Source organism: Vombatus ursinus, unplaced genomic scaffold, assembly GCF_900497805.2.
Source record: "Vombatus ursinus unplaced genomic scaffold, bare-nosed wombat genome assembly UNPS02014820.1, whole genome shotgun sequence".
Lineage (NCBI taxonomy): Eukaryota > Metazoa > Chordata > Mammalia > Diprotodontia > Vombatidae > Vombatus > Vombatus ursinus.
The window spans coordinates 11,526,011-11,552,805 of NW_020954598.1; the positions used below are offsets into that span (position 1 = coordinate 11,526,011).

The 26,795-nt window shown below is 39.2% G+C and overlaps 1 protein-coding gene across 1 annotated transcript in view; it reads left to right on the top strand.

The window, feature by feature from the left end:
- DDC (dopa decarboxylase) overlaps positions 1-26,795 on the top strand; it is an 85,176-nt gene that overhangs the window by 20,618 nt on the left and 37,763 nt on the right. The window contains exons 6-8 of the mRNA XM_027837093.1: positions 5,312-5,378; positions 16,464-16,558; positions 20,261-20,328. Coding sequence (XP_027692894.1) covers positions 5,312-5,378; positions 16,464-16,558; positions 20,261-20,328 — 230 coding nt within the window. The remainder of the gene's footprint in view (positions 1-5,311; positions 5,379-16,463; positions 16,559-20,260; positions 20,329-26,795) is intronic.

The window sequence follows — 26,795 nt, forward strand, 5'->3', positions numbered from 1 at the left end:
AAGGAGAAGGAAGAAGAGATAGGGAAGGAAAAACAGGTATTGAGGAGAGAGAGACAGAGAGAGAGAGAGAGAGAAACAGAGACAGAGACAAAGAGACAGAGAGAGAGCACAGCAATGAGGTCTTGGGTGTTCAGAGAAAGAGGCAGAGACAGAACTTGAATTAATGTTGAAGGGTAGCATCTAGATAATCAGGGTAAGGGATGATGATTCCAGGAATGCATATAAGCAAAAACTGACAAGTGAGAATAAGCAGGGTGTGTTCAGAAAACAAGAGCAGATTAGTTGGGCTGCACAGAAGGCTGACGTTTGGAAGCAGTGGGAGAATAGGTTAGAAAGATAGTTTGATGCCCTATAAAGGAGGACCCTGATTGACAGCGTAAAAAATTTGGATTTCATTCTGTAAGTACTAGTGAATCATTGAAAATTTTAAGTTAGTGACATGACCAAAGTCGCCTGAGGAAGACTAATCTGGATGCAGTGTTCTGGATGGAACAGAGGAGAGACACTGTAAGGCACTAGACACAAAGATTTTGTAAGTAAGGAGATGAATCAGGAGACTGCTGTGTAGCTTTTCTTACAGCAGTATTTGAAAGTGGAGTTGATTCCATGCTACTCAAGTATGATATATATAAAGTAAAGTTTTATTTTTTTTTAAATTGGTCTACATATGTAATTTCACTGGTGTGGGGAACTTCCCAGTGTGGAACCTCCTTCTCTTGGTGCAGATCAGCAGCGTTTCTGCGTCTTATAGCTGCAGAGTTGCCAGGGGCCATCTAGAGGTTAAGTGATATGCCCATGGTCACACAGTGTGGGTCAGAGATAAAGCTTGAAGTCAGGATTTCCTAACTCACAGCTGGTCCTGTTTCCACACTATCGGACCCTATCATGTACAAATTTTAATAATACCCTTCTAATTCTGGATGTACAAAGGAAAGATCAAACTTTATGCTTTAGATTCAATGGCAGGGTTACAAAGAGGGTCTTCATTTTGTTTTCATCCTTTTTGTTTCTGTAGCTTTGAAATGAAGCATCTGTTCAGTTTGATCTAATTCAGGTTAAGGCCTTGTGTTTGTATACATTAAATATGTAGGCTAAAGGGAAGCTTTAGATCTAATGATTCTTATCATTTATCTTTAAAATGAAAGGGTAGACCACAGCTTGGATATGGGGACCAAAAGGACCCACAATTCTACTGCTCTGCTTCAGATTTCAGAGTCCTTCACAGAGACATTCATAAATAACCCCCCTTCCAATAGAATGTAAGTTTTTTGAGGACATGGATCGTTTTAATTTTAATTTTTTTTGTTTTCATTTTTGCTTCCCTAATGCCTAGCACAGTACTAGGCACGTAGTAAGCCTTAATAAGGCCATCTAGGTGGCTCCATAGTGCAAAGAGTGCTGGGCCTGAAGTCAGGAAGATTCATCTTCCTGAGTTTAAATCTGGCTTCAGATACTTAGTAGTTGTGGGACCCTGGGCAAGTCATTTAACCCTGTTTGCCTTAGTTTCCTCATCTGTAAAATGAGCCTGAGAAGGAAATGGCAAACCATTCCATTATCTTTGCCAAGAAAACTTGACTGCAGGTTCCCCACCTCTGTTACTCTAATCATTGATGAATAAAGATGAACCTTGGAGGAAGCCAAAGAAATCATTTAAAAAACAAAAAAATCTCTTCACCGGAGGACGAACTAGAAAGTTTTTACCAGTGTAAGGTAGCACCAAGAGGACAGACGTCACAGCCAGGTGACAGGCTTATGTTTCATAAAAGGGTAGTTTCTAAGCTCATTAACCAAGATTTGTTGAGTCACCAGAACTCTCTAAAGCATAGCCTCACTTCCCAAGCATAGGAGTTGACAGAAAGTGACCCAGAACTCCAGATCTGGCTCTGAGGGCTCCACTCCAAAGTTATTTGCCCGGTTTTCCTTTTGTTACCTTTCAGGCTTATCTACATTGAGGCAGTTGACAGAGTTTGAGCTTTCTAATACTTAAGTGGAAGGAAAAAAAAACCCAACCCTGCAAGGCATTTACTTATCAAAACTGCTTTCTTTCCTTTGGCCTGGGAGACAGGAGATGGAGAGCCGACAGGGAGGAGACTTTGAGGCAGGGCCAGGGACAGGCCTGGGGGTAAAGTTGGCTTGAAATCCATTCTCTCAGAAGAAAGCCTTTGGGCTGTTTTTAGCTGTCAGATCCATTTCCGATATGCAACTTCTCTCTCCTCCCCACCCCTGCCCAAATGTGATTATGCTTCTGTAATATGGGTTGTAAATTAGGTTAAATTCATTGTGTGGTGCTGAGGCAGGGTAATCAGAGCCCCAGGAGAGCAGGTGTCGTGGCTTTAAAGTGGTTTCTGGGAATTAGGACAAGCAGCTTTGTGGCTCAGACTCTCCTAGAAAAGATATTTTAAAATGTGTTGAAACAAAGTAAATCCATTTTGTTACATAGGCAGCTTCTTAGATGAAATTTGGATCTGGGTTAATTGAGCTGTCCCCTTGCCTCTCAGGTTGCAAAAACTGAAATTGGGGTTGTTGATAAATGACCACTAGGGGGTACTGTGGTGCAATGTTGAGTTTTAAATTGGGGCTTGCTAAAAGTTAATCCTTTTGAAAAAGGGTGTAGGGTAAGGATTCTTAACATGTTTTAGTGTCGTGGACCCCTCCGGCTGTCTGGTGCAACTTGGGGACCCCTCAGAATAATGTTTCAAATTTATAAAATACACAGGATTACAAAGGAGGCCAATTATATTGAAATATAGTTATTCAAAGATATAGAGATCAAGAATGAGGATTGAGAAAAGGCTATTGGATTTGGCAACTGAGAGATCATTTGTAACTTTGGAGACAGCATCTTAGTGCAGCAATAACGTCTGAAGTCATATTGTAAGAAGTTAAGTATAAAGTGAGAGGAGAGAAAGTGGAGGCACCTATTGTAGATGGCCTTTCAAGCAGTTTAGTCACAAAAGGGCAAAAGAGATATAGGACAATAATTAGCAAGGATTTAAGGGGACATGGACATGTTTGTAGGCAGTAGAGAATGAACCACTAGACAGAGAGAGATTGAAAATAAGTGATGGAACAGGGAGGATAAAAGGCAATCTATTGGAAGAGCCCATAGAGGGGGTTAGTTAGCCTTGGTAAGGAGTAAAAGGCCACCTTATCATATGAGACAGAGCTGAAGGAGGAGATAGTGGTAGAAGGAATATGAATGATATGAGGAGAAGGGAGAAGAAGTTCATAGCAAATGACATCAATTTTTTTCTATAAAGTATAAAGCAAGTTTTTAGCTGAGAGGGTAGGGGAAAAGAGAAGCATGAGAAGTTTGAAGGGGGATGAAAAGATTTGGAAGAGCCTTTGTAGAGAATGAGTAAATAGGGAAGTTTTATAGAATTGCCTAGCAGCAGTAAAGGCCCTGTTGAAGCTGCAAAACATAAATTTGGACTAAATAAAATAGATTTAGAATGACTGCATGATTTTCTTCACCCTCATTCAGCAGCACATGTGTAGGGATGAAGGTGATGTGTGATAGTGGGAGTGATCCAAAGCTGAGGTTTAACAGAGTGTAATCATCAAGATGACAGAGGGTCTAGGGATTAAAGAAAGGAGGACAATGTAGAGTTGAATTGGTTCTCCAAGGGGTCAAGATGGGGAAAAGAGTAGAGTGGTTAGGAGGGGAGGTGATCTGGGAGAGAATTAAGGGGTCAGATTGGAGGTCATGGTGCAAATGAATACTAGGGTTTTGGAAGGGAAGGCAGAGGGAGAAGTGAAAAACCAATAGATTATGGCTGGATAAGGGTATTTTGGAATTCTTAAACACAGAAGTGGTACATTGGTGGGTGATGGCAAAATCAAGGGAATGACCATCTTTGTGTGTGACTGAGATGGGTAGAGGAGTAGGTCATGGGAAGTGAGAGGGTTCAAGAACAGAGTGGTTAGGGTGTTTGAGGGACAGTTAATACATATGTTGAAGTCCCTTAGTATGAAGGCAAAAGTTGAGTAGGAGAGAAAAATTGTGAGCCATATATAAATGCATTGAGGAAGGAAGGGGAGTGACCTCAAGGTCTATAGACATCAGCTACCAAGATTTTTTTGGGTGGTAAATATAAATAGCATAAACTTTAAAGGGGGAGAGGTTACTGAATGACAGGGGGAGGGAGAGAACCTTGAATTGGCAATGGGGAGCAAGGAGTTTTCTAACTCCCCTGCTCAACTAGTGAGCCAAAGGGAATAAAAACATAACCAGTACTGGAAAGGATGGTCAGGAAGGCTGTGATATCAGGGAAGTTTCAGTAATAGATAATAGATTGAAGGAATGGGAGGGAAAAGATTTAGGATGATGGGAAGTTTGTTGCCTATGGAACAGGCATTCCAGAGGGCAAAGTGGAAGGGGTGGGTGGTGTTTGGTTGGACCTCTAGGGTAGGAGAGTTGAGGCAGATGGAAATAAGGAATTAGGTGATAGGGTTAGAGAATGTCAGAATCACTGCAATGTATAGGGTATATAAGAATGTTCATCAATGAGGGAAAGGCTCTACTCCTCTTTCCAAAGGAGGTTGGAAATAAGACTACAGACAAGTGTAGTATGAGATGGGAGGCACACAGTCAGATGGTCAGATAGGAGGTTGTTTCACTAGTTTCTCAAAAGACTCCAAAGAGTACCCCTAGGACTCAAGGACAGCATCTACCCTCTCAAATCCCACCATGGTATTTGGAGTGCAAGTTAAGGGAATAACCAAAGAGGTGCTGTACTATGCTTCAGGGTGATTAGTAAGATTCAAGAAACATTCCCAATAGCATTGCCAGTGGTAAGCTAGTCATCCTTTCTTAGGAGTAGGCTTTGTAATGCTATGGAAGAAGCACCGTGAGAAGCCATTTGAAAGCTAGGTGATGGCCTCACGAGATGCCTTTATCCTTTTAGGTCTTGTGGTAAATGCAAGCTACAGTGTGTGAAATGAAGTTTCTGGTGGGCTAAAAAGAATTAGTGAAGTTTCTATGCAATTAAACTACATTCAAGAAGTAACTATAATAATCTGCCAGGCCTTCTCTGTTAATATGATCCTTCCCCCCCCCCCCTTTTATGCTTATCTATTTGTGGTCTTATCTGTTTCTCTTCCCCACCCCTCACCCTATTTAAATTCCTTCAGTCCAGAGTCTGATCTTGTTTTGTTGAGCTGTCTTTAGTTCCAGGCACACAGTAGATGCTTAATAAATGCTTTTTGAGTTGTATTAGATTGGAAACAATAATGATCTTTTTAAAAAGTTCCTTAAGGAAGGGGGGAAAAGTGATTTCCAAGTTTTATGCTTTTTGTTTTTCCTTCTTAGATGGTTGCTACACTTGGAACCACTTCTTGCTGTTCATTTGACAATCTATTAGAGCTGGGTCCTATTTGTAAGTATTCAACTAATTCTTCCTCATGCTTTGGGAAATGTTTATTTGCTGGGTAAAATACCATTACTATTTTTAGCTCCAAGTTTTTTACTTCCTTCCAAGGGGTTAAGGAGCTTCACAACTAAATTCACTATTGTTCTAGAATTTAAAAGTTAAAAAGACACACACACACACACACACACACACACACACACACACACACATACTGTTCATTGTGCCCAAAGCCTTGTGCTAGGCACTGAAGATAGGGGAAAAAAAGATAGCATTCCTACCCTCAGAAAACTTACATTCTATTAGAAATAGTGTAGCCTCTATTGTGTTTTTTTCTAATGTGGTCTTTGCGTAGCTTTCCTGTATTTGCAATAGAAACAGTTCAGAAACAATGAACAGTTCAGGAGTTCAGGAGTTCAGGAGTTCAGAATTGGAGATAATTGGCTGGGCTAGCATTAACCTTTACATTATTTATGCAGAAAGAATTTGATGCTTTAATAGTGTGCCAAGATTACTAGAAAATACTTACTCTACAGAGGAGAAAAAATTTCTTAGGGCTTCAAAAGTAAGTGACATTTTCATAAATTGATATTCTTTAGTGCACCAGGCCAGTAGTGGGAGTCACACCCAGGACCTCTATACCTCTCGGGCCTCTTTTCTTCTTTAGCCCAGGCCTAGGAGCTGGCCCACTGGTACCTTCTAATGGACACTTCTGCTAACTCTTCCCCTTATTTTCCTGGTCTCTTCATTCCTTTCAGGGTAAGATTACACGTTCCTCTTGTCCCCACCAACCACAGATTTTCTGCTTCCTACAAAAAGAAGTTTTTAGGTGTTTAAAAGCTACAAAGCTTTAGGAGACATGCAAGGGTGTGTGTGTGTGTGTGTGTGTGTGTGTGTGTGTGTGTGTGTGTAAAATGACAGATTTAAAAGGGTAAATTTTACAAATTACAAATCTTTTTACCACTTCATACTAGTCCCAAGCAGCTGGGTATGATGGACTAGATGGTGACTTTGAAGTCACAGGACCTAGGTTCAAAAACCAGCTCTGCTACTTGCTGCCTGTATGATCTTAACCTCACTGGAAACTGAGGGAGTTGGAGTAAGTGACCTATAAAATCCTTTCCAGCTCCATGTCTTTGATCCCACGATCCAAGTCCTAGACCTTATTGTTTCTTGGTTCATTAGCTTATCGGAGGGACCCAATCCCTCAGAAAACTGAGGATTACTCGGAGAGAGATTCAACTTGCCCAAAGTCACACAAACAGGAAGTGGCATTATTTGGATTAGAATTCAGGTCTTCTTATTCTGAATTTAATGCTCTCTCTACTGTAATGTGCTACCTCCCTTTTCCTACCTTTCTGACTTCCTTCCACTTCTTGTTCTTGTTAGTTTAGCTCTAGTTCTTATAGGAATTTCAACTACAGGTTGTGAGTTGCCTTATCTGGTGGAAATGAGTTGCTTGTCCCTCAGGTATGTGCATGGGTACCTAGGACCTGGGGTAGGTAACTTTCTCCTGAGGTTCTCCTGGTTCAATTGCTGCACAGGATATCTCACCCTGGACCTGCTGGCCATAAAACTGGGAAGTGCTTGGCTACCTAACAAGAATGAAACTTCTCTATTGGGCCTTCAAGTTTTCTCTTCCTTGGACTTTAGGACTCATGCTTCCTTTATCATTGCTTTGGAAATAGACAGTTCTAGCAACCTGAAAATTTATTTTTATTATCTTATCTCTGTCTTCTTTATTCCTTGTAACAGTGCTACTAGTTGGCTCTTGAGATCTTCATTTCCCCCAGTGCCTAAAACAGGTGTTAGACCCTGTGGCCCAGGGCTGTGAGGATAGGCCTCTGTCATCCCCTTACATGAGCCTGGGCCACCCATGCTCCTCCCAGTGGAGGACTTTTCTCTTGGACTTACTTTCTCTTTCATGTTGCCCAGTGGCCTACTCCTAGCTCTTTCCTTTTTCATTGGTCAACCTTTCAAATATACCCTAGGGCCAGTGGAGAATGGATACTTTTATTTGCTTTCAGCCACTGTTGTCAATCACTTTCTAATCTCTAGGTACTGAATAGTTGCTTCTACTGTACTACTTGCCCTTGAAAATTGGATTCATAAGACTACATATCTTTTTAACTAGAATTACAATTTTCTTCTTACAGCATATACATTAGCTTGACATACTATTGCCTTCTCCCAAGTCTACAATAATCAATTTCCTACATATTTTAATTATGGAGTAGTCTATTCATGAATAAAGATTTCCTTCATAGGACCTGTACTTTGTTAGCCGGGTTGGAGTTTACAGTACATATTTCAAGGTAGTAAAACTTCATTTCTTTAAAGATAGTCTGTGATTTCAACTTCTTGCTCATTCAGACTGACCTTCCCTCTTAATTACTCCTGATCTCTTAGATTTTTCAGTCTGTGGACAAAGTATCTTTCCTTTCCCTTAGTACATCCAACTGAAGAATCAGGTGGCCTTGAACTCCTATAATTTCATTTTGGGCCTGAGCTGTTGGAAACCCCAGACACCATGGAAATAGCTTTATGGATAGAGAACATTCCTCTAGAGTGGGCCAAGTCTGGCCTCAAGTGAAGTCCAAGAAACTGTGTTTCCCAGTGTGGACAAAGCCCAATTTGGCACCAACTTTTAGGAGCTCTTGCTAGAGAAGGCATAAGGCACGAAACTTTTCCTAGACAACTTGTGTCTGGCCAGTCTGTTAGGGTAGAATGTTAAATGAGTGACAGTTGGCTACTGGTTAAGGTGAGACCACCCAAATGGGCTTTCTCAATGCTCCCAACCATATACTTCTTCCTACAATATCTGACTAGGGGGTGGGTTCTCTCATATCCAGGGTTCGATTCTATGTGTCTACACAGTTTTAAGACAAGGAGCTGGGGAAATCAACAGCTGCTACTACTTATGGAACTTCTTATCCAGAGATGACATTAATCAGCCGCCTCTTTCCCAGCCTGACTTCTGTACATTTTGGATTGTTGTTCTTGTTTTTCCCAGAAGCAAGGATAGGTTTGAGTTGACCCATTTCCATTCATACTTACTCCACCTCCCATGTGACTGGCAGCATTCACTTGTGAGAACAGCTGGCCTGGCCAAAGGGTCCCTGGTCACAGAATGGAGTGAGGCTAACTGGCCCAAAGGGGGATAGAAGCCATGATTTTGGCCTCATTAGCACAGAGCTCTAAGCAAGTGCAGTAAACAACCCACGTTCTTTATTTCAGTCAAATGCTGGGCCGGTCTCCCAAAGGAACTGAATGTCCTGGCCCTCAGCCTGTTTATATAACTCCCTGCAGCTATCATATTCAGAGAATGACTGAGGGCTCCAGTGGGGCTGAGTCCACTAGGTCCCTCTTGTGACCTCTGCACAGGTGTTCTGGTCTTGCTTCACAAGACATCTGCCAACCTGAAAGCACTAGTGGGGTCAGATTGAGTCCAGGTCATTACTTTGATGTGGCATTTAATTACTTTTAAATGCTTTCTTGAATGTGGCTAGAAACTGATGTGTAATTTGTTTGGCACCATAAAGGGATGTCCATTGTGGAGATACACTGGGAAAAACCTTCATTTATTTATTTATTTTTGAGTTGGAAAAGCTGGGTTTGAATCCCTTCTCTGTCACTTATCTGTGCACAGTTGCAATTTTGGACAAGTAACTTTACCTCTCTTTCTTGGCTCCAGTCTCCTTCTCTGAAAAATGAGAGGGTATGATTAGATGGTTTCCAAAGTCACTCCCAGCTCTAAATCCATGATCTGAGAATATTTAATCAATCTGGTCCTCAGTTTCTTCTTCTTCAAAATGAGGAAGTGGGACTAGAATGCTTCCCTTCCTTTCAGCTCTAACTCCCTACTTTCACTGGGCCTCAGTTTCCTCCACTACAAAATGAGGGCAGGGGACTCAGTGACCTCAGTGGTCTCTTCCAGTTCCAAATCTTTGACCCTATGATTTGACATCGAATAAACTCTGAACTCTGTTTATCTGTTGCAGAAATTTTTAAAGTGAGTATTGTTTTGGCTAAAAATAATGAATAAGCACTCATCGATGAGCGTTTTCCAAGTTCAAGCTGCCTTTTTTAGTGTCCAGAGCTGATGTCCCACAGCATCAGTTGGCTAAAAACAACTTACATTTATGTGGCCCTATGCCTGACAAAGGACTTTAACATGCATAGACTTATTTAGTCTCTGAAGAAGTCCTGTTGAGGTAGATGTGAAATATTAGCATCCCTATTTTTTTTTTTTTTTTGGTTTTTGGTGAGGCAATCAGGATTAAGTGACTTGCCCAGGGTCACACAGCTAGTAGGTGTTAAGTGTCTGAGGCTGAATTTGAATTCAGGTCCTCCTGACTCCAAGGTCAGAGCTCTATTTGCTGTGCCACCTAGCTGCAGCATCCCCATTTTACAGATGTTCAAAATGAGGTTCTTCATCAATGTGACTTGTTGAAGATTTCACAGGAAATAAGTGATAGAGCTAGTTCTCAAATCCAGGTCTTCTGACTTCAAGTCCTATGCTTTTTCTCCACCACCCTGTTCTTCCTCTTGGTGAAAAACTGTTGTGATTAAAAGTGATGATTCACTAGCCAGACAGAGGACAAATCTGAACATAGTTTTCTCAAAATTGCTGTTTTAGAAATTGTTTCATTTAAAATTCCATGTTGTTATTGTTCTTCAGAGACCTTTTCAGTTGGTCTGCTTAAACAAGTTAATTTCCTGGCAGTTCTAATTCAGAAAAAGATCACAAGTGGGAAAAATGGATGACTAAAATCAAACTTGAGGCATGTTTTGAGAATAGCCCAGAAAAAGGCAGATCAGTGCTAAGACTGGAAGGACACCAGCTTGCAGAAACATCAGGTGTGGAAGAGGGCAGAACCAAGGCCAGAACAAGGGCAAAGAACTGGTCAATTCTGGGGAAGGACAAGGAAGCTGGTGGCTGAGGCTATTCCAAAGGTCAGAACTATTTGATCAGTCCAATGTGGGGATGAATGTAGGCCCTGAAAGTCAGAGGCAGGCAGTGGATGAAACCCAGGTAAGGAAGCTGGAGTTAGGGCATAGTGAGTAGTGAGAGTGAGGGTGAGCAGTAGAGGCAGAGCCTGATAATCAAGCAGGATGGATTAAGTGGGTTTTAAAGGTCAAAGAAAATAAGGGCCTGAAATTCAAGCAGGCAATCTGAAAATGAGGGCAAGGATATTGAGAAATGGGATTCAGAACCCAAACAAGAATCTATATTGGCTTCATATCCTTGAAGTTGGATACAACTGCTAAGTCACTTCTAAGACTTTACCAAGGTCCTCTCTCTCCAACAGAGATTCTTAATCTTTTTTAAGTCTAGTAAAGCCTATGGACCACTCTTCTGAATAATATTTTTAAAGGAATAAAATAAAATCCTGAAAATTACAAAGGAAACCAATTATATTGAAATAATAATCAAAATATTGAAATAACAAGTTCACAGACCCCAGATTAAGACCCCCTGCTGTAGGAGGATGAAGGACCTTCAGTGGAAGTAGACAATAGATCTGAAAATGGGCCTTCCCAATTAAACTACTCCCAGCACACATGTGTCAAAGTATCTACCAGCTTTGTGAATATTTGTTGTTATTGTTGTTGTTGAGTCGTTTCAGGCAGGTCTGACTCTTTGGGACCCCATTTGGGGTTTTGTTGGCAAAGATACTGGAGTGGTTTGCATCTCCTTCTCCAGCTCATTTTACAGATAAGGAAACTGAGGCAAACTAGGTTTAGGGACTTGCCCAGGGTCACATAGCTAGTAAGTGTCTTATACCAAATTTGAACTCGGGAAGATAAGTCTTGCTGACTCCAGGACTGACACTCTATCCACTATACCACCTCGATACCCTGTGAATATAGCAGAGGACAGATAGCTACAGGTTGCCCTTGCCATCAATTTAGTATTCTTTTAATATTAAAATTTAATTTTTAAAAAATTAATAATTAGAATTTTATCTCCTCTCTCATCCCTATTCCTTATTAATATAGATAGATAGATGGATGGATGAATAGATAGAGAGAGAATATTCAAGTACTTACTGTGTGCCAGAGGGAAGAGAAGATAAATAAAACTCTTGCCCAATCAAGCAAAATGAATTCCAACATTGTCCTGCTCCAAAAATGTATATCATTATGCATCTTGAATCTATCACTTGTCTGTCAGGATGTCATACTCCTTATTGGTTTTCCGAAATGGAGGTTGGTCACTGAATTAGTCAGATTTCTTATATCTTTCAAAGTTGTTTGTCTTTATAATGTTGTTGTCATTGTATAAATTGGTCTCCTGTTGGTCACTTCACTCTGTGTCAATTCATACAAGTCTTCACAGGTTTCTCTGGAACCATGCCCTTCATCATTTCTTGCAGCACAATAGTATTCCATTAAATTTACACAAAATAGTTTGTTCAGCCATTTCCCAATTGTTGCGTATCCACTCTTAGTTTCCAGATTTTTTGCCATTCAAAAAGACCTTCTGTAAAATTTTTGTACAACTGTACTTTTCCTCTTAATTTAATCTCTTTGGGTTAGTGACTTTGGAGGTATTTCTTTCCAGAATGGCTGGACCAATTCTTCACAGTTCCACCAACAGTGTGTTAATTTGACTGTTTTCCTCCAGCCACTCCAAATTTGGTCATGTCCTTTTTCAGTCATCTTTTCTAATCAGAGTTAATCTAATCAGAGTTGCTTTAATTTGCTTTTCTCTAATTATTAGTGATTTGAAGCATTTTTTTTAATATGGCTGTTTATACCTTAGATTTCTTTCTTTGAGAACTGTCTGTTCGTGTCCTTTGACCATATTATTTGGGGAGTACCTACCCATCAGTTTTCATTACTTGTATAAAAGTCCTCTCAATGCAGGAAACTGAAGCTGGGGCACAGAGAGCGAAACAAAGTGTTTCCTTTCATGGGCCAGAGCTAAGTAGCTGAGCTCAAGAAGTTGTGTGGACATGAAGCCTGATCCAAGGCTTTAGTTCTACACAGCACCTAGGGCCCAGAAGCTAAAGCCCCTTGGGAGCAAGAATATAGGAGGCATTGAGTGGGATTCCAGATGGAGCAGGTGGGAGCTGGGAAGAATCTGTAGCATAGAAGCTGCCAAAGTGGGTATTGTTACCCAGAAAATGTGATGGCTTTGTTTTCTTCACCATCAGAGTTAGCAAAGCTCTGAATCTCAAGAAACAAGCTTAGTCCCCTTTATATTTCTCTGTCTGTTTTTAAACTTATGTTCTTAAATAAAAAAAAAACAAACAAACAAACCTTAAGTGACCCATTGTGGGCCCATTCCCACAAGAGGCTCTTAGCTCTGTACTCACATGAAGTCTGAAATCAACCCTGGGATGGCCTTACCCCAAATTAAACTCTCTCTAGATCATTATATACTACCCCCAAATAGAACTCTGAGGAAAATATCTCATGCAAAGCTTTAGGATTTCAGTGTAGAATTTCCCTAGGAAGGATTAATGTGGGTCCTTGCTTTAAAAAAAAGTACTTAATGTAATAATAATAATTAATAATAATAACTAAGATTTTTACAGAGCTTACAATGTGCCAGGCACTATGCTAAGTGCTTTATCTGATCCTCATAATAACCTTAAGACATAGGTGCTACTATGATCCCCATTTTATAGATGAGGAAACTGAGGCAAACAGAGATTAAGTGGCTTACCTAGGGTCACATAGCTAGTAAGTATTTGAGGCCAGATATCAACTCAGGTCTTCCTGACTCCAGGCCCAGTGTTCACTGTGCCACCTAGCTGATATGTACAAAATAAATATCAAGTATACAATAGCTATTTCCTCCATCACAAAAAAACTACTCAATACACAAAGATCTCATGAACACATATCAATATATACATAAAATATAAATCAATAGCCGCTCATAATGATTATGTCCCTAAAAGGTAAAGGCACTTTGTGGAATTGATGAACAGATATTTCCTTCTCACTTCAGACCTTTGTTGTTTGAAAAGCTCATAAGTTCCAGATAGATCTCCTAGTCAGTCAAATCATGACTTGGACTCACTTAATCCTTTCACTAGTGGCATCCACTTGACAGGGGTGCTCTTCTCCTCAGAGAGCCATGCTGTTATGAGAATCTCCTCCCACTGACAGCCATCACTGAATCAGAAGTCCAGAAATTCAAATTTACCACTTTGTCACCGAGGCTGGGAACATACATCTCTCAGAATCATTGGTTGCTGGTCAGAAGCCTATGCTCAGGGGGAAGAAACACAGGAAAAAGGAAAGGAAAAAGGCAGCCGGGAACTCAGGCTCCCTTGAGGCAAGCACATGGTCTTGCTGCTCTGTGGACCACCATTGCCACTGGGGTGAAGGGGAGAAAAAATTCCTCCCACCCTTACTGGAAGTCTAAGGAAGAGAAGGTAGAGTTTCAAAGTTACTCTCTCAAAAGAAGGGTAGAGCTTTGCTCTTCATGCCTTTCCTGACAGAATGTTCTTCCCGACTCAGGAGCAGTTAGCTTTTGTCATAGATCCCAAGAGACCAGTTGAGAGGTGTTATAAAATTTCTGTCCTTTAGTAAATGATAAGAGTATATGCCCAGCTCTATGGGATGTGCTGCAGTCCACCTTTCCTACATTTATTTTATCTTATTTTTGTTGATGTCTTTTGTGTTTGCAAAAGATGTTTCCGAATATATCTTTGTTCTATCCCCTTCACAGTGAGCCATCCCTTGAAACAAAGATTAATAAAAAGAAGAAAAAAAGAAGAAAAAAGAAGTAAAACTCACCAAGACATTGATTGTATCTCACAGTATATTCAATACTGCACGTACAATATCACAATGAAAGAAGACAAATACATTTTCTCAACTCTTCTCTAGGTCCAAGTTTGGTCATTATTATCACACAGAATTCAGTTTCGTTTGTTTGATTGTTCTTTCTATTCACATTGTATAGTCATTGTGTCTATTGTTTCCCTGCTTCTGCTTACTTCCCTTAGTACTAATTCGTAGTCTTCCCATATTTCCCTCTTAGCCTCTTGGTTTTCCTGGCTTCCTTCAAGACTTAGCTCAAATTTCATCTTCTGCAAGAGGAGCTTTCCAATCTGTTTACCCTCTACCCTTATAGCTGGTGCCTTCCCTTTCCCTCTGAGATTAGCTTTGTCTATCTTGTATGCATAGTTATTTATATGTTGTCTCCTCCATTAGAATGAGTTCCAGGAGGCCAGTGACAACATTTTTTGACTTTCTTTGTATACCCAGTTACTGAAAAATAATGCTAAATAAGTATTTGTTGCTTTCTTATGGTGCAGTAATATGCTATTACATTCAAGGACTACATTTTGTTTAGCCCTGCCCTAATCAATGACTGGGTGATCAATTCTACCTCTAATCTACCTATCTCTAATCTAACTACAGGGTTTATTATTAGCATACAAACCACCAGCTGAAAACTCACACAAAAAGGAAACAAGGAGACATGTGTTTCTACCTCACCACCACCCTTGGTTCTCAATCTTGGTCTATTTCTGAGAAATGAAGTTGTGCACGTAACCACAACCCAGAAATTGACTCTATCCAGACTAGAGACTGATTCAGAATAGCCTGAGAGGTCTGCGGTTTTATTCTGAAGTAGACAGAGAGAGCTGGGTTTATTTGCAAAGGTATCATTCTCAGGGAAACAGATCCCAGGAGCCTTGAAATATACCAGTCATGAGGAGGTAAGATTGTTTTTCCATCTGCATGTCCCTCTTCCTCCCTGTTGGGGGAAGACCCTGACCTATTGGCACAACAGAGTTCAAGATGGTTTGCAGCTTATTGGTGTATAATTATGCACTGACTTGTGTAGTAGAGCTAATAATTGCATTTGGGCTACAGGGAATAGAAATCCACATAGACTAGAACCATAACAGAGAAGGTAGGACTTGAGTTAAACTTTGAAAATTAGATAGGATTTAAATGGGGGCATTTGTGAGGGTATTTTGGGGAGGGAAGGGTGCTCCAAGTGCATTAAAGAACATTCTACAACATCTTCAACATCAACAAGCATTTATTAAGTGCTTACTTATTATGTGCCAAGCACAGAGCTAGGCATTTGGGATATAGAGACAAAAACAAAATAATCCTTGCCATCCAGGAACTTCCATCTTATTTTGGGAAGTAGCAGGCTGAGGCAAAAATGAATGTGATGTGTGGGGAGAGAAACTGGCATGACCAGAACAGAGATCATACTGCTGAAACAAGCTTGGGTCGCTAAAATGAAGCTAGATTATCATAAGCCTTGAAAATTATTCCTATTGAAGAATTTGGGCTTGATATCATAAGTAATAGGAGGCCATTAAAGGCTTTTCAGTAGAGGACTGACATGATATAAGAGGTGTTTTAGGAATTCAGTTATTCTTATCATCAACAAATATTTATTGCATGCCTACTTTATGGAGCAGCAGGGGACATTAGACTTGGAGTCAGAATGATTATAATAGGTAGCATTTACAAAGTGCTTTATGTGTGATACATTTGATTCTCACCACAACCCTGCAAGGTAGATGCCTAGTTTGCAGATGAGGAAACTGAGGCTGAGATAGGTTAAGTGACTCACATAGCTAGTGTCTAAAGCAAGATTTGAATTCAGAGCTTCCTAAGTCCAAATCCAGCAATCTCATCTACTACACTATCTAGCTACTTAGAAGACCTAGGTTCTAGTCCTGGCTCCAGTCTCTTATTAAGTAGTATATACTTCCTGCAGAAGATGACATTTGAGCTAAGTCTTGAAGGAAGCCAGGAAAGCCAAGAGGCTAAGAGTTATATATGGGAAGACTATAGATTACTCTCAACCATTGACTTCAAACTCCAACTGAACAGAGAGTTAGTAGGGTAAAGGAGGGACACTCCTTTGTTAATAACGGTAATAATATGTGCTCTACTTACCTTATAGGGTTAGTATGAAGGTCAAATGAGGTAATGTGTATGAACATACTTTGTAAATGTCAGTAGATTAGGCAAGGAACCACTTATCATGTACAGGCCCTTGTGGGAACTCAGAAATTCAGGAATATAACATTCAAAGTCATAAGGCCATCAGGCTTTATAGGTTTGTACCTCTCAAATATTTCTGTATTTTAGGTAATAAGGAGAATATTTGGATGCATATCGATGCAGCATATGCAGGAAGTGCCTTCATCTGCCCTGAATTTCGACACCTTCTGAATGGGGTTGAGGTGAGCTCGAGTGTCCCTTTGCGTTTCATTAGGATTTATTTTTGTGGCAAGCTTGATTGAGATAGGGATAGGGACTGGACCTGCAATTACATCAATATAGGTGTCAAGTGAGCAAACTCCCTCTACCAATATAATTTGGTACTTTATGACTTATAATCTAGACTTTTCAGAGGTTAAGTGACTCACTCAGGTTTACTAAGGGTTAAAAGGCAAGACTTGAACTAAGGTCTTTCTAGCTTTGAGGCTCACTATCTATTCACTATGACAGTTGCCTCTTAAAACTTGATCGACCAAATTCAATTCAATAGCAAACCATTACTAAGTGCCTACTATGTACTAGGCACCGTGTGGGTTTATAGATACAAAGATAAAGCCATAATAGTACCTGTCATCAAGGGGCTCATATTCCGCTGAAGGTCTATGTGCAAATCCATGAGAATTACATGGATGTTAGCTCCTTGAGGGCAGGGACAGTCTTTGCAGACTAAATATTTCTTTGTATCCACAGTACCTTGGACCTTTTTTTTTCTAGATCTGTGATTGTATAATTATAGAGAACAACAGTAATGAGTGAATTTCCCCTATTAATGCATAACAGCAATTATTTTTCAACTTATAGAAAGCTTAAGAGATTTGCTCAGAGTCACAAAGATAATATGGGACTCCAAGGTCAGCCTTTTATCCACTGCTTTGTCCACACTGCCAAGCTGTGTCTCTCCTTGAGCATGGTTAAATCTTTTGACTTATTTTGTTCTCCTAAATGTTCTAGCTTTTGCCTTAAAGGCAAGCTTTTGGACCAGATGGTGTCTCTACAGTCTAGCTCTAACATTCTTAGGATCTGTACTCTTTGGTGGGATCCCATTTTGTTTTTGAAGGGCCCTCAACAAGTTGGGGTTTTACCTTTCAGAGAGCAAGGTGCCCAGGCATCGTGGCAGTGCCTCTGATGCACATGACAGCAAGATCCTATCTATGGCAGACGGAGTTTAATCCTTGGCAATGAGTCATGTGGAATTTGCCTTCAATATTGTGTACTGCTCTTTACCCCTTCTGACTAAGGAACTGGCTGCTGTGAGGGTCAGATAAGGGGGCTGCAATTTCCTGCTGTAGCCCTAGGCTCCAAGATAAGACCTTTCTCTCCTGTCAGCCAGAGGAAAATATCACTGTTCTGTAATGAAAGAAGTTTAAACAAAACAGCCATATAGGAGAGAGCTAATAAAATTCCTAATAAACAAAGGCCTTTTTTTAACCCTTTGTTTCCTTTTTATCAACAAACTAAACTTACTGTAATTTCCTGTCTTTAAAAAAAATTACTTTTATTGGAACCTGGTAGGAAATTAAGTAAGGGGTCAGGCTTTATCAGCACAGGAGTTAGGCACCAACTGTCTTGGAGATTTCTCACCTCTGATATTTACACTTTTCCTTCTTCCTTTGGTGCTCCCTCTGCTCTTTATACCCTTTTGTAAATAAAAGAGAATTTCATAAAGATAGAGAATATTAACAAAGAGAGGAGAGTAGAAGATCATCCATGAGATGGGGCTCTGAGAGGAGGGCTCTGAGTTTTCAGTTCTTTGTGTCTCCCCTGCATACTCAGAAGTACCTACAGAATGGGTTCAATGTGTGTGTGTGGTGGGGCACGATACCCAGTCCTCCAACACAACACAGATCATGTGCATTGACCAGGGAACGAAAAACCTTACACCTTTTGTATGTGCCAGAAATTGTAGTATTTATCTGAAGCCATGTTTGAAGTGTTACAATCAGGGCACACAATTTCTGGCTGTGCATGCTGCTTTGGGTAATTATTTTAGAACTTAAGAGTTCTTGTTCTTTTCTTGAAGAGAGGCAACCCTGAGGAAACAGATCATCATAATAGCTCACATTTCTGTAGCCTTGATAGCTTACAAAGCACTTTCCTTGCAACAACTCTGTCAGGCCAGTAGGGCAAATATTATTAATATGTTTACAAATGAGGAAACTCTAGTCTTAGAGAAATTGAATGACTCGCCCATAAACACACAGACAGTAAATGGTGGAACTGGGACCTGGACCTAGGTTTCTTCTGATCACAAATTCTGTGTTCTGTGTATCTGAATACTACTCCATCATTTGTTCATTTGACAAGTATTTCACTTAACACCTGCTGGGTGCTGAGGATACAAAGACAAGAAAAAAAATAGTCCTTGTCATTAGAGAGAAAAAATTTATTTGGAGAGATTAAGTCTCTCGATGTCCTAGGCAAAGCTCGAAGACTTTAAATATCAGGAAACTGGCTGATCTGCATTGATAGAGCTTCCTCACTAGGAGTTCCATAAAATAATGAAATCATAGATATAGTAAACAAAAAGCAAAAAAAAAAAAAACCCAAACCTAAGCTAAATTAATTTCAGGCTATCACACATCCTGACTACATTTCTAACTTTTCAAACCCAATAATTCTGAAATAAGAAAGATCTATATATCCTCAATATTTGAATACTTCAAGAAACTGCAATTTCTTCAAAGTGGACGCTCCCCCTGCAGATACTGAGAGTGATTCCTCCATAACTTCGTAGATAACTTCGAGAATTGCTCTGTCCAAAAAATTCAGCCCCTTGAAGCAGTCTGGTGTTGAGAATACTCTGTAATAGTGTACTACATTCCTTCAAAATCTGTAAATTCCTTGGAAAGTCATTGAGTAGCAGACAGAAGAACCCATAAAAGTTATACTGTTGTGGTAAAAAATAAAGACACTTTCTTCTGAAAAGATAAAAGCTGGGAAAGGAATGTGATCTGACTATAATCACAGAGGCCACGGACAGGGTGAACATATAGTTGTTTGCCAAAGCCAGCATGCTTTAAAGGTAGAGGGAGAGTTATTTGAAACATCAGGTTAAAAATTAGATCTTAGAGGTGATTGAGTCCATTTTACAGATGAAGAAACTGAGGCACAGCAAGATGAATTGATTTGCCCAGGGTTATATAGCTAGTAAATCTCTAAAGCATGATTTCAACTCGGGTTTTCTCTATGCCAAGGCCAACCCTCTATCTACTGTGCAACCTGATAATTTCTATGATACATTCTATGATGTATTCTGATATATTCTATGAACCTGTGGGGTATAAAGAATATACCATATCCATGTTGAAGCTAGTAGCTCAATTAAGGTGAGCAGAGGTGTCCAGACTTTCCTTACAAAAACTAAGAACCTAGTTTGCTTTCCCGCTTTCAATTATCATGTTCTTAACTTGGAATACTGATCTTCCAGTTATATGTTCAGCATTTTAATGGATCCATGAGTTCGTTAATGTGTTTCAATGGATCTATGAGTTCATTCTCCTCCCTTGGTAGAGATCATAACCCATCTGTATCTTCTCATCTTGTGTGATTCTTATCCACAGATGCCATAAACCAAGCCGAGAGGATCTATCATTCTTACCACATCCCTCTGAAAATTGGCTATTATTGATTAATTTTTCCCCCACTGCAAGCTATGAAACAAAGAAAAACACAAAATCACCTTCAGTCCTGGGTGCCAATGACTGTGGCAGTGTGGGCAAGGAATAGAGGGTTGAACAGGTCATATCATTTTTAGACTGTCTATTAACATTAATATAATCATGGCTAGACAGTGTCAGAGCTTTGTTCAATGATGAATGAGTGGCTTGACTACTGGAGAAGAAACTTAATTTTCTAATCATTTCAAAATTGTTTTTCTCTATTAGTTCGCAGATTCATATAACTTTAATCCTCACAAATGGCTTTTGGTGAATTTTGACTGCTCGGCCATGTGGTAAGTTTTACAATATCTATTCAAACTTTATAATATTGATTGCTCTCTAATACAACTTTTTTTTTAATTCAATAAATCATTGTGTCTTTATTGGGTGTGTACTAAAGGCCTGGACTATGCAATTCCTGTGGTGGACACTAGAGAAGTATAAGACATAGCCACATGTGTGAATTAGCCATATCTTCATGGGATGGAATCTCTAAGACTTATCTTTTAAAAAAACTCACCATCACTAGGCAATGAGAACAGAAATGAAGTAATAATAATTAACCCTCATGGTAGATTCAATTTGAATCCCAGTTTTTACCTCAATTTGAACCACAGAGGTCTTTATAAATTCAAATAATCTATTCAGTTCACTTCAGCATCTTTCCATCTGTCCTGAAGTTGAATTCTCCTACTTTATATGGCCTCAGAGTACAAAAAATAAAGGAAACTTTCACTTCTAATAAAGAAGTAAATACAACCTCATAGGTAACATTGATACGTGGTAAAATGGGCTGCATCTAGAAAAAGAGCAAGCATTATCTTGATGTTTGAAAAAGGGAAATTCTAAACCATAAGTGGCAAACAAGTGGCCCACTTGCTTCTTGCAACACTCCTATGTGTGGAGGAAATCAGATTAAAATATGATTGGGAAATACTTAACAAAATAAATAAAAATATGACAGGATATAGGTAATGTTAATATGTAGTCTTCTAAGTCTGACCATCCAGGCAATGGCAACTTAAATCAGTAAATATTTACCAAATACCTAAACCTTATGCTTCCGTCCTCCTTCCTCCCCCATCTACACTTTGTTCACTAATCAAATCTAGTCACATGAGTTAAAGTCCCTATGAAATCTTCCTTGAGTCCATCTTCTGCATTTGTAATAGTGCACAAAACTTTGCCCTCAATTATTTAACAATTGATGGCAGATATCCATTATGTGCCTATTGTGTGCAGAACCCTGTAATAGGCACTAAGGGAGAGAAAATTTTTAGTTGTTTTCTTTTTTTAATGCAGTTCTTTCCTTCATGGAGTTTACAATATGGTGGGAAGCCATGAAATAGAAAAAGATAATAATAAGTAACTACAATAAGTTCAATACTTATAAAATTGTCTTTTAAGGAATCAGGAGGCAGCTCTTACTAGCCAGAGTAATAAAATAAGGCTCTTTAGAGGAGGTAGCTTTTGTTTCTTTGTTTTAATCAGCTTTGTTTGGTCTCATTTTTAATATATTTTCTCAATTACGGGTACAAAATTTTTTTTAACATTTGTTTTTAAAAATTTTGAGTTTCAAGTTCTCTCCCTTCCTTCCGCTCCTTCCTCCTTGAGAAGGCAGCAATTTCATACAGATTATATATGTGAAGTCACGCAAAACATATTTCCATATTAACCATGTTGCAAAAGAAAACACAGACTAAAAAAAAAACCAACAAGAAAAAAATAAAGTAAAAAAAAGTATACTTCGATCTGCATTCAGACTCCAACAGTTTTCTCTATGGAGGTGAATAGATTTTTCTTCATAAGTCCTTTGGAATTGTCTTGGGTCATTGTATTGATCAGAATAGCTAAGTCATTCATAGTTAGTTGATTATCATTACAAAACATTGATGTTACTATGTACAATTGTTCTAGTTCTACTCACTTCACTTTGCATCATCTTATATAAATCTTTTGAGGCTTTTCTGAAACCATTCTGCTCATTATTTCTTGTAACACAATAGTATTCCATCATATTCATTTACCACAACTTGTTCAGCCATTTCCCAATTGATGGGCATACCCTCTATGTCCAATTCTTTGCCTCAAAAAGAGTTGCTATAATTATTTTTTTTTCATTTAGGTCCTTTTCCTTTTCCTTTGATCTCTTTGGGATATAGACCAATCAGTGGTATTGCTGGGTCCAAGGGTAGGCACAATTTTGTAGCCTTTTGGGTATAGTTCCAAATTGCTCTCCAGAATAGTTGGATCTGTTCACAACTCCACCAGCAGTGGATTAGTGTCCCAATTTTTTCCACATCCCCTCCAATATTTGTCATTTGCCTTTTCTGTCATATTAACCAATCCGATAGGTGTGAGGTGGTACCTCAGAGTTGTTTTAATGTGCATTTTTCTAATCAATAGACATTTAGAACATTTTTTCATATGACTATAGATAGCTTTGATTACTTTGTCAGAAAATTACCTGTTCATATCCTTTGACCATTTATCAATTGGGGAATTGCTCACATTCTTGTAAGTTTGACTCTTTTCTATATGTTTGAGAAATGAGGCTTACTCATGAGCAATGAATATTTCTCTTATTGTTTAGATCTTACTTTATTTGTGTGAAAAAGTGTTTTGTAATTGTGTTTATACAGTTCCTTGGTTTATCTTGGCAGGTAGACTCCTGAGTATTTCATATTATCTGCAGTTATTTTAAATGAAATTTTGCTCTCTATCACTTCCTGCTGGACTTTGTTGATAATATATAGAAATGCTGATGACTTACGTATATTTATTTTATATCGGGTAACTTTGCTGAATTCATTGTTTCAATCAATTTTTAGCTGATTCTCTAGGATTCTCTAAGTGTACCATCATATCATCTTCAAAGAGTGATAGTTTTGTTTCCTCATTGCCTATTCTAATTCTTTCCATTTCTTCTTCTCTTATTGTTGTAGCTAGAGGAGAAAGAATTTGAGTTGAACTTTAAAAGATGAGTAAGAATTCAGTAAGCAAAGGAAGAATAGGAAGACATTCCAGACAGTGTGAACAGTTGCAGCTGGATGGCACAGTGTATAGGAAGAAAATAAGCATTTATTATTTATTTATAAGTGCCTGCTATGTGCTAGGAACTGTGTTAAGTACTTTACAAATACTATCTCATTTGATCCTAAAAGTAACCCTGGGAGATAGATACTATTATTGTCCCTATTTTACAGAGAAGGCAACTATACTAGAGAGAAGTTAAGTGACTTGCATAGGGGTCACACGGGTAGTAAGTGTCTGAAGCTGAAACTGAACTCAGGTCTTCCTGACTCCTTCCCCTCATTTTACTTAAATGCCTCTGTAGAGTACCGGACTTGGAGTCAGAAAGATCTGAATTCCACTCTTTTCTGAAATATTTCTAATTATATGATGTTGAGCAAGTTACCTCTTTCAGCCTTGATTTTCTTATTTATAAAATGGGGATAAATAATAGCATCTACAGGGGCAGCTAGGTGGCGCAGTGGATAGAGCACGGGCCCTGGATTCAGGAGGACCTGAGTTCTAATGCGGCCTCAGACACATAACACTTACTAGCTGTGTGACCCTGGGCAAGTCACTTAATCCCATTGCCTAGGGCCCCCCCCCCCCCCCCCAAATAGCATCTCCATTACAGGGTTATCGTGAGTATGAAATGCGACAATATGTAAAATGCCTTGCAAATGTAAAATGCCTACACAAATGCTAGCTGTGAGTTATTGTTGTTAATGGCATGAATAAAGGCAGGAAAGAGCAGGAGATTTTGGTGGGCACTTGGCTTGACTGGATCATAGTGGGGAACAACATGAGAGAAATGGAGAGTAGATTGCAGAAGGGACTTAAATGCCACACAAAGATGCCTGCTGCGACAGCAAAATACTAAAGACTGAAGAGTAGCTGTCTTGCATCATTCATTATTGTTATTCATTTAACACTAAGTCTCAAAGTATCATCTAACACAAACTCTTCATTTTACAGATTAGGAAACAGAGAGGTATATTGATTTACCAAGGTCACACAGCTAGGTAGTGGTACAGTCAGCTTTAGAACCCAGGTCTCTAGACTCCAGATCTTATATTCTTTTCCCCTAAATCCTTTCAGCTAGCAAGTAGTATGGGTATAAAGAGTAGAGAACAGGACTCAGAGCCAAGATGTTGAAGACCTGCCTCTGACACGTTCTGGCTGTGTGACCTGGGAAAGGCTCACCCCTCCAAGCTGTAGGCAACTCTCTAGGACTACAAGCTGCCCAAGAGGGGCTGACCTGTATGTGTAGAAGGACTTTACCCATCAGGGAGTTTCCTATGCTAATGGAGTTAAAGGTTCAGCCCCTCTCCCTATCTTTCTGTGTGGCCACCCTATTCTTTCAGTCCGATGCATGGGGCAGGTGGGGTGGGGATGGGGGGAGCCCTCTGCTCGGTCAACTGCCAATAAGCTGAATTTTTTGTTTGTTTGTTTTTTGCGAGGCAATGGGGTTAAGTGACTTGCCCAGGGTCACACAGCAATATGCTGAATTTTAATTTGGTTTGTCATATTAGATAACGTATGAGGGGAATGTTTTTTTTTTTTTTAAAGAATAAATGACTCCAGATCTTGGGGTTGGAAAGGATATTTAGAGCTCATTTAGTCCAGCCTCCCATACCACACAAGAATCTTCTTGACAACACAAATACAGTAGTAGTTTCTTAATCAATTTCTTAAAACAGGAAAGTTTTGGGGGTGTATTTCTTTCAACACACCTATCTTTGCTCACATTGGGGAAACTCTTTTTCTAAATCAATGAAAGAACCAAAGACCACAGAAACCTGTGACACAAACAATACACCTCCCATTTTCCTTCTCACAGCCCACTAAATATAATTTTTAAGTGGATCTCGGTTCATAGGCTAACACAGTGATGCTCACTCCTGAGCTTTGAAGCAGCTGATCCCAGAACGTGTTCTTCTGTAGATGGCTGTCGGCAGGAGGAATTTGTTCTCAGTCCTTCAAATATTTTCTCTCTTGAAATGTGAATGATTTCCTCAGTTATCTCCAATATTATTATAGTTCATGTATATTTCATGATGTCACTCCTCGTGTATTATCCCAGTAGGAAGGTATTGGAGGTAGGTCTGGGAATTCAGAAGACCTGAGATTTAGTCACAGTTTCACAATTTGCTAGCTGAGAGACTTTGGGCAAGTCATTGAATGTCTTTGGACCTCAGTTTTGTCATCAGTAAAAGAAGTTAGACTACATCTTTAAAGTTTCTTCCAGCTCTAAAAAAAATTACCAATTTTTAAAAATCAACTCTAAGGATAAACAACTTGGTATTTTTAATAAAAACTATTTTAGTGCTAGTTTCCAATGCTTTAGATTTCTTGGGGGCATGAAGTATGTTAAAGAGGATGTTTATATGTTTGGATTTCAATTAAACTGGGTGCTTTTTTTTTTGAGGAGGGGAAGTAAAGGGGAGGAAGTAGATTTAATAATTTGAAAAACTCACACAATTTCTTTAAGCATGATGATTATGATGTCACCATCACTACCAACAACAACAATAATAGTCTAAAACTGTGATTTCATCAGTGTAGGGAACTCCAGGTATAAGAATTTTCTTCATTGATGCTGATTGGCAACTAAGCTGTAATTTAATGTCTTCAAGCTGCCTGGAATATTGAGAAGTATATGAGGAAATAAGATATTAAGTAATAAGTCAAATGGCTTGACCAGGGTCAGCAGAACTTGAACCCAAGCCATTTTGACCCCTATATACAGTTCTCCAGGATGCCTCGTTAATAATAATACTAATAATAATTGATGCATATATAGCACTTTGAGATTTGAAAAACACTTTATATGTTATCTAATTTGGTCTCACCACAATCCTTTGAGTTGAGTGGTACAGGGTATTGTCCGTATTTTAGAAATGAAGAAACTGAGACTCAAGGAGATTATGACCTGCCTTTGGTCACACAGTGTTAGAGGGAGAGTCTGAATCTGGGTCTTTCTGATTCCAGGTCAATGCCTTCTATACAGGCATACCTTGGAGATATTATGAGTTCTGTTCCAGGGCATTAAAATAAAGTGAACATCACAATAAAGTGAGTCACATGAATTTTTTGGTTCCCCAGTGCATATAAAAGTTGTGTTTAAACTATATTGTAGTCTATTAAGTGTGCAATAGTATTGTGTCTAAAAAAAACAATGTACATACCTTAATTTAAAAGTACTTTATTGCTAAAAAAAAATGCTATCATCTGAGCCTTCAGCAAATTGTAATCTTTTTACTGGAGGAGGGTCTTGCCTCCTTTTTGATGGCTGCTGACTGATCAGGGTAGTGGTTGCTGAAAGCTGGGCTGCTGTGGCAGTTTCTTAAAATAAGACAACAATGAAGTTTGCCACATCGATTGACTCTTCCTTTCACTAAAGATTTCTCTGTAGTGTGTGATGCTGTTTGATAACATTTTACCCACAATATAACTTGTTTCAAAATTGGAGTCAATCTTCTCAAACCCTGCCACTGTTTTATCAACAAAGTTTATGTAATATTCTTCAATATGATTGTGTCTCAGGGAATAGGGAGGCCAGAGGAGAGGGACAGAGACCAGCAACAGTGAGTAGGTGGAGGAGTCAGAATACACATACATCCTTTATGAATTAAATTCCCTGTCATATATGGTCAAGATTTCTGCTACCCTAAGATAGTTCCAATAGTAATATCAAAGATCACTGATCACAGATGTAATAATGGAAAAATTTGAAATATTTCAAGAA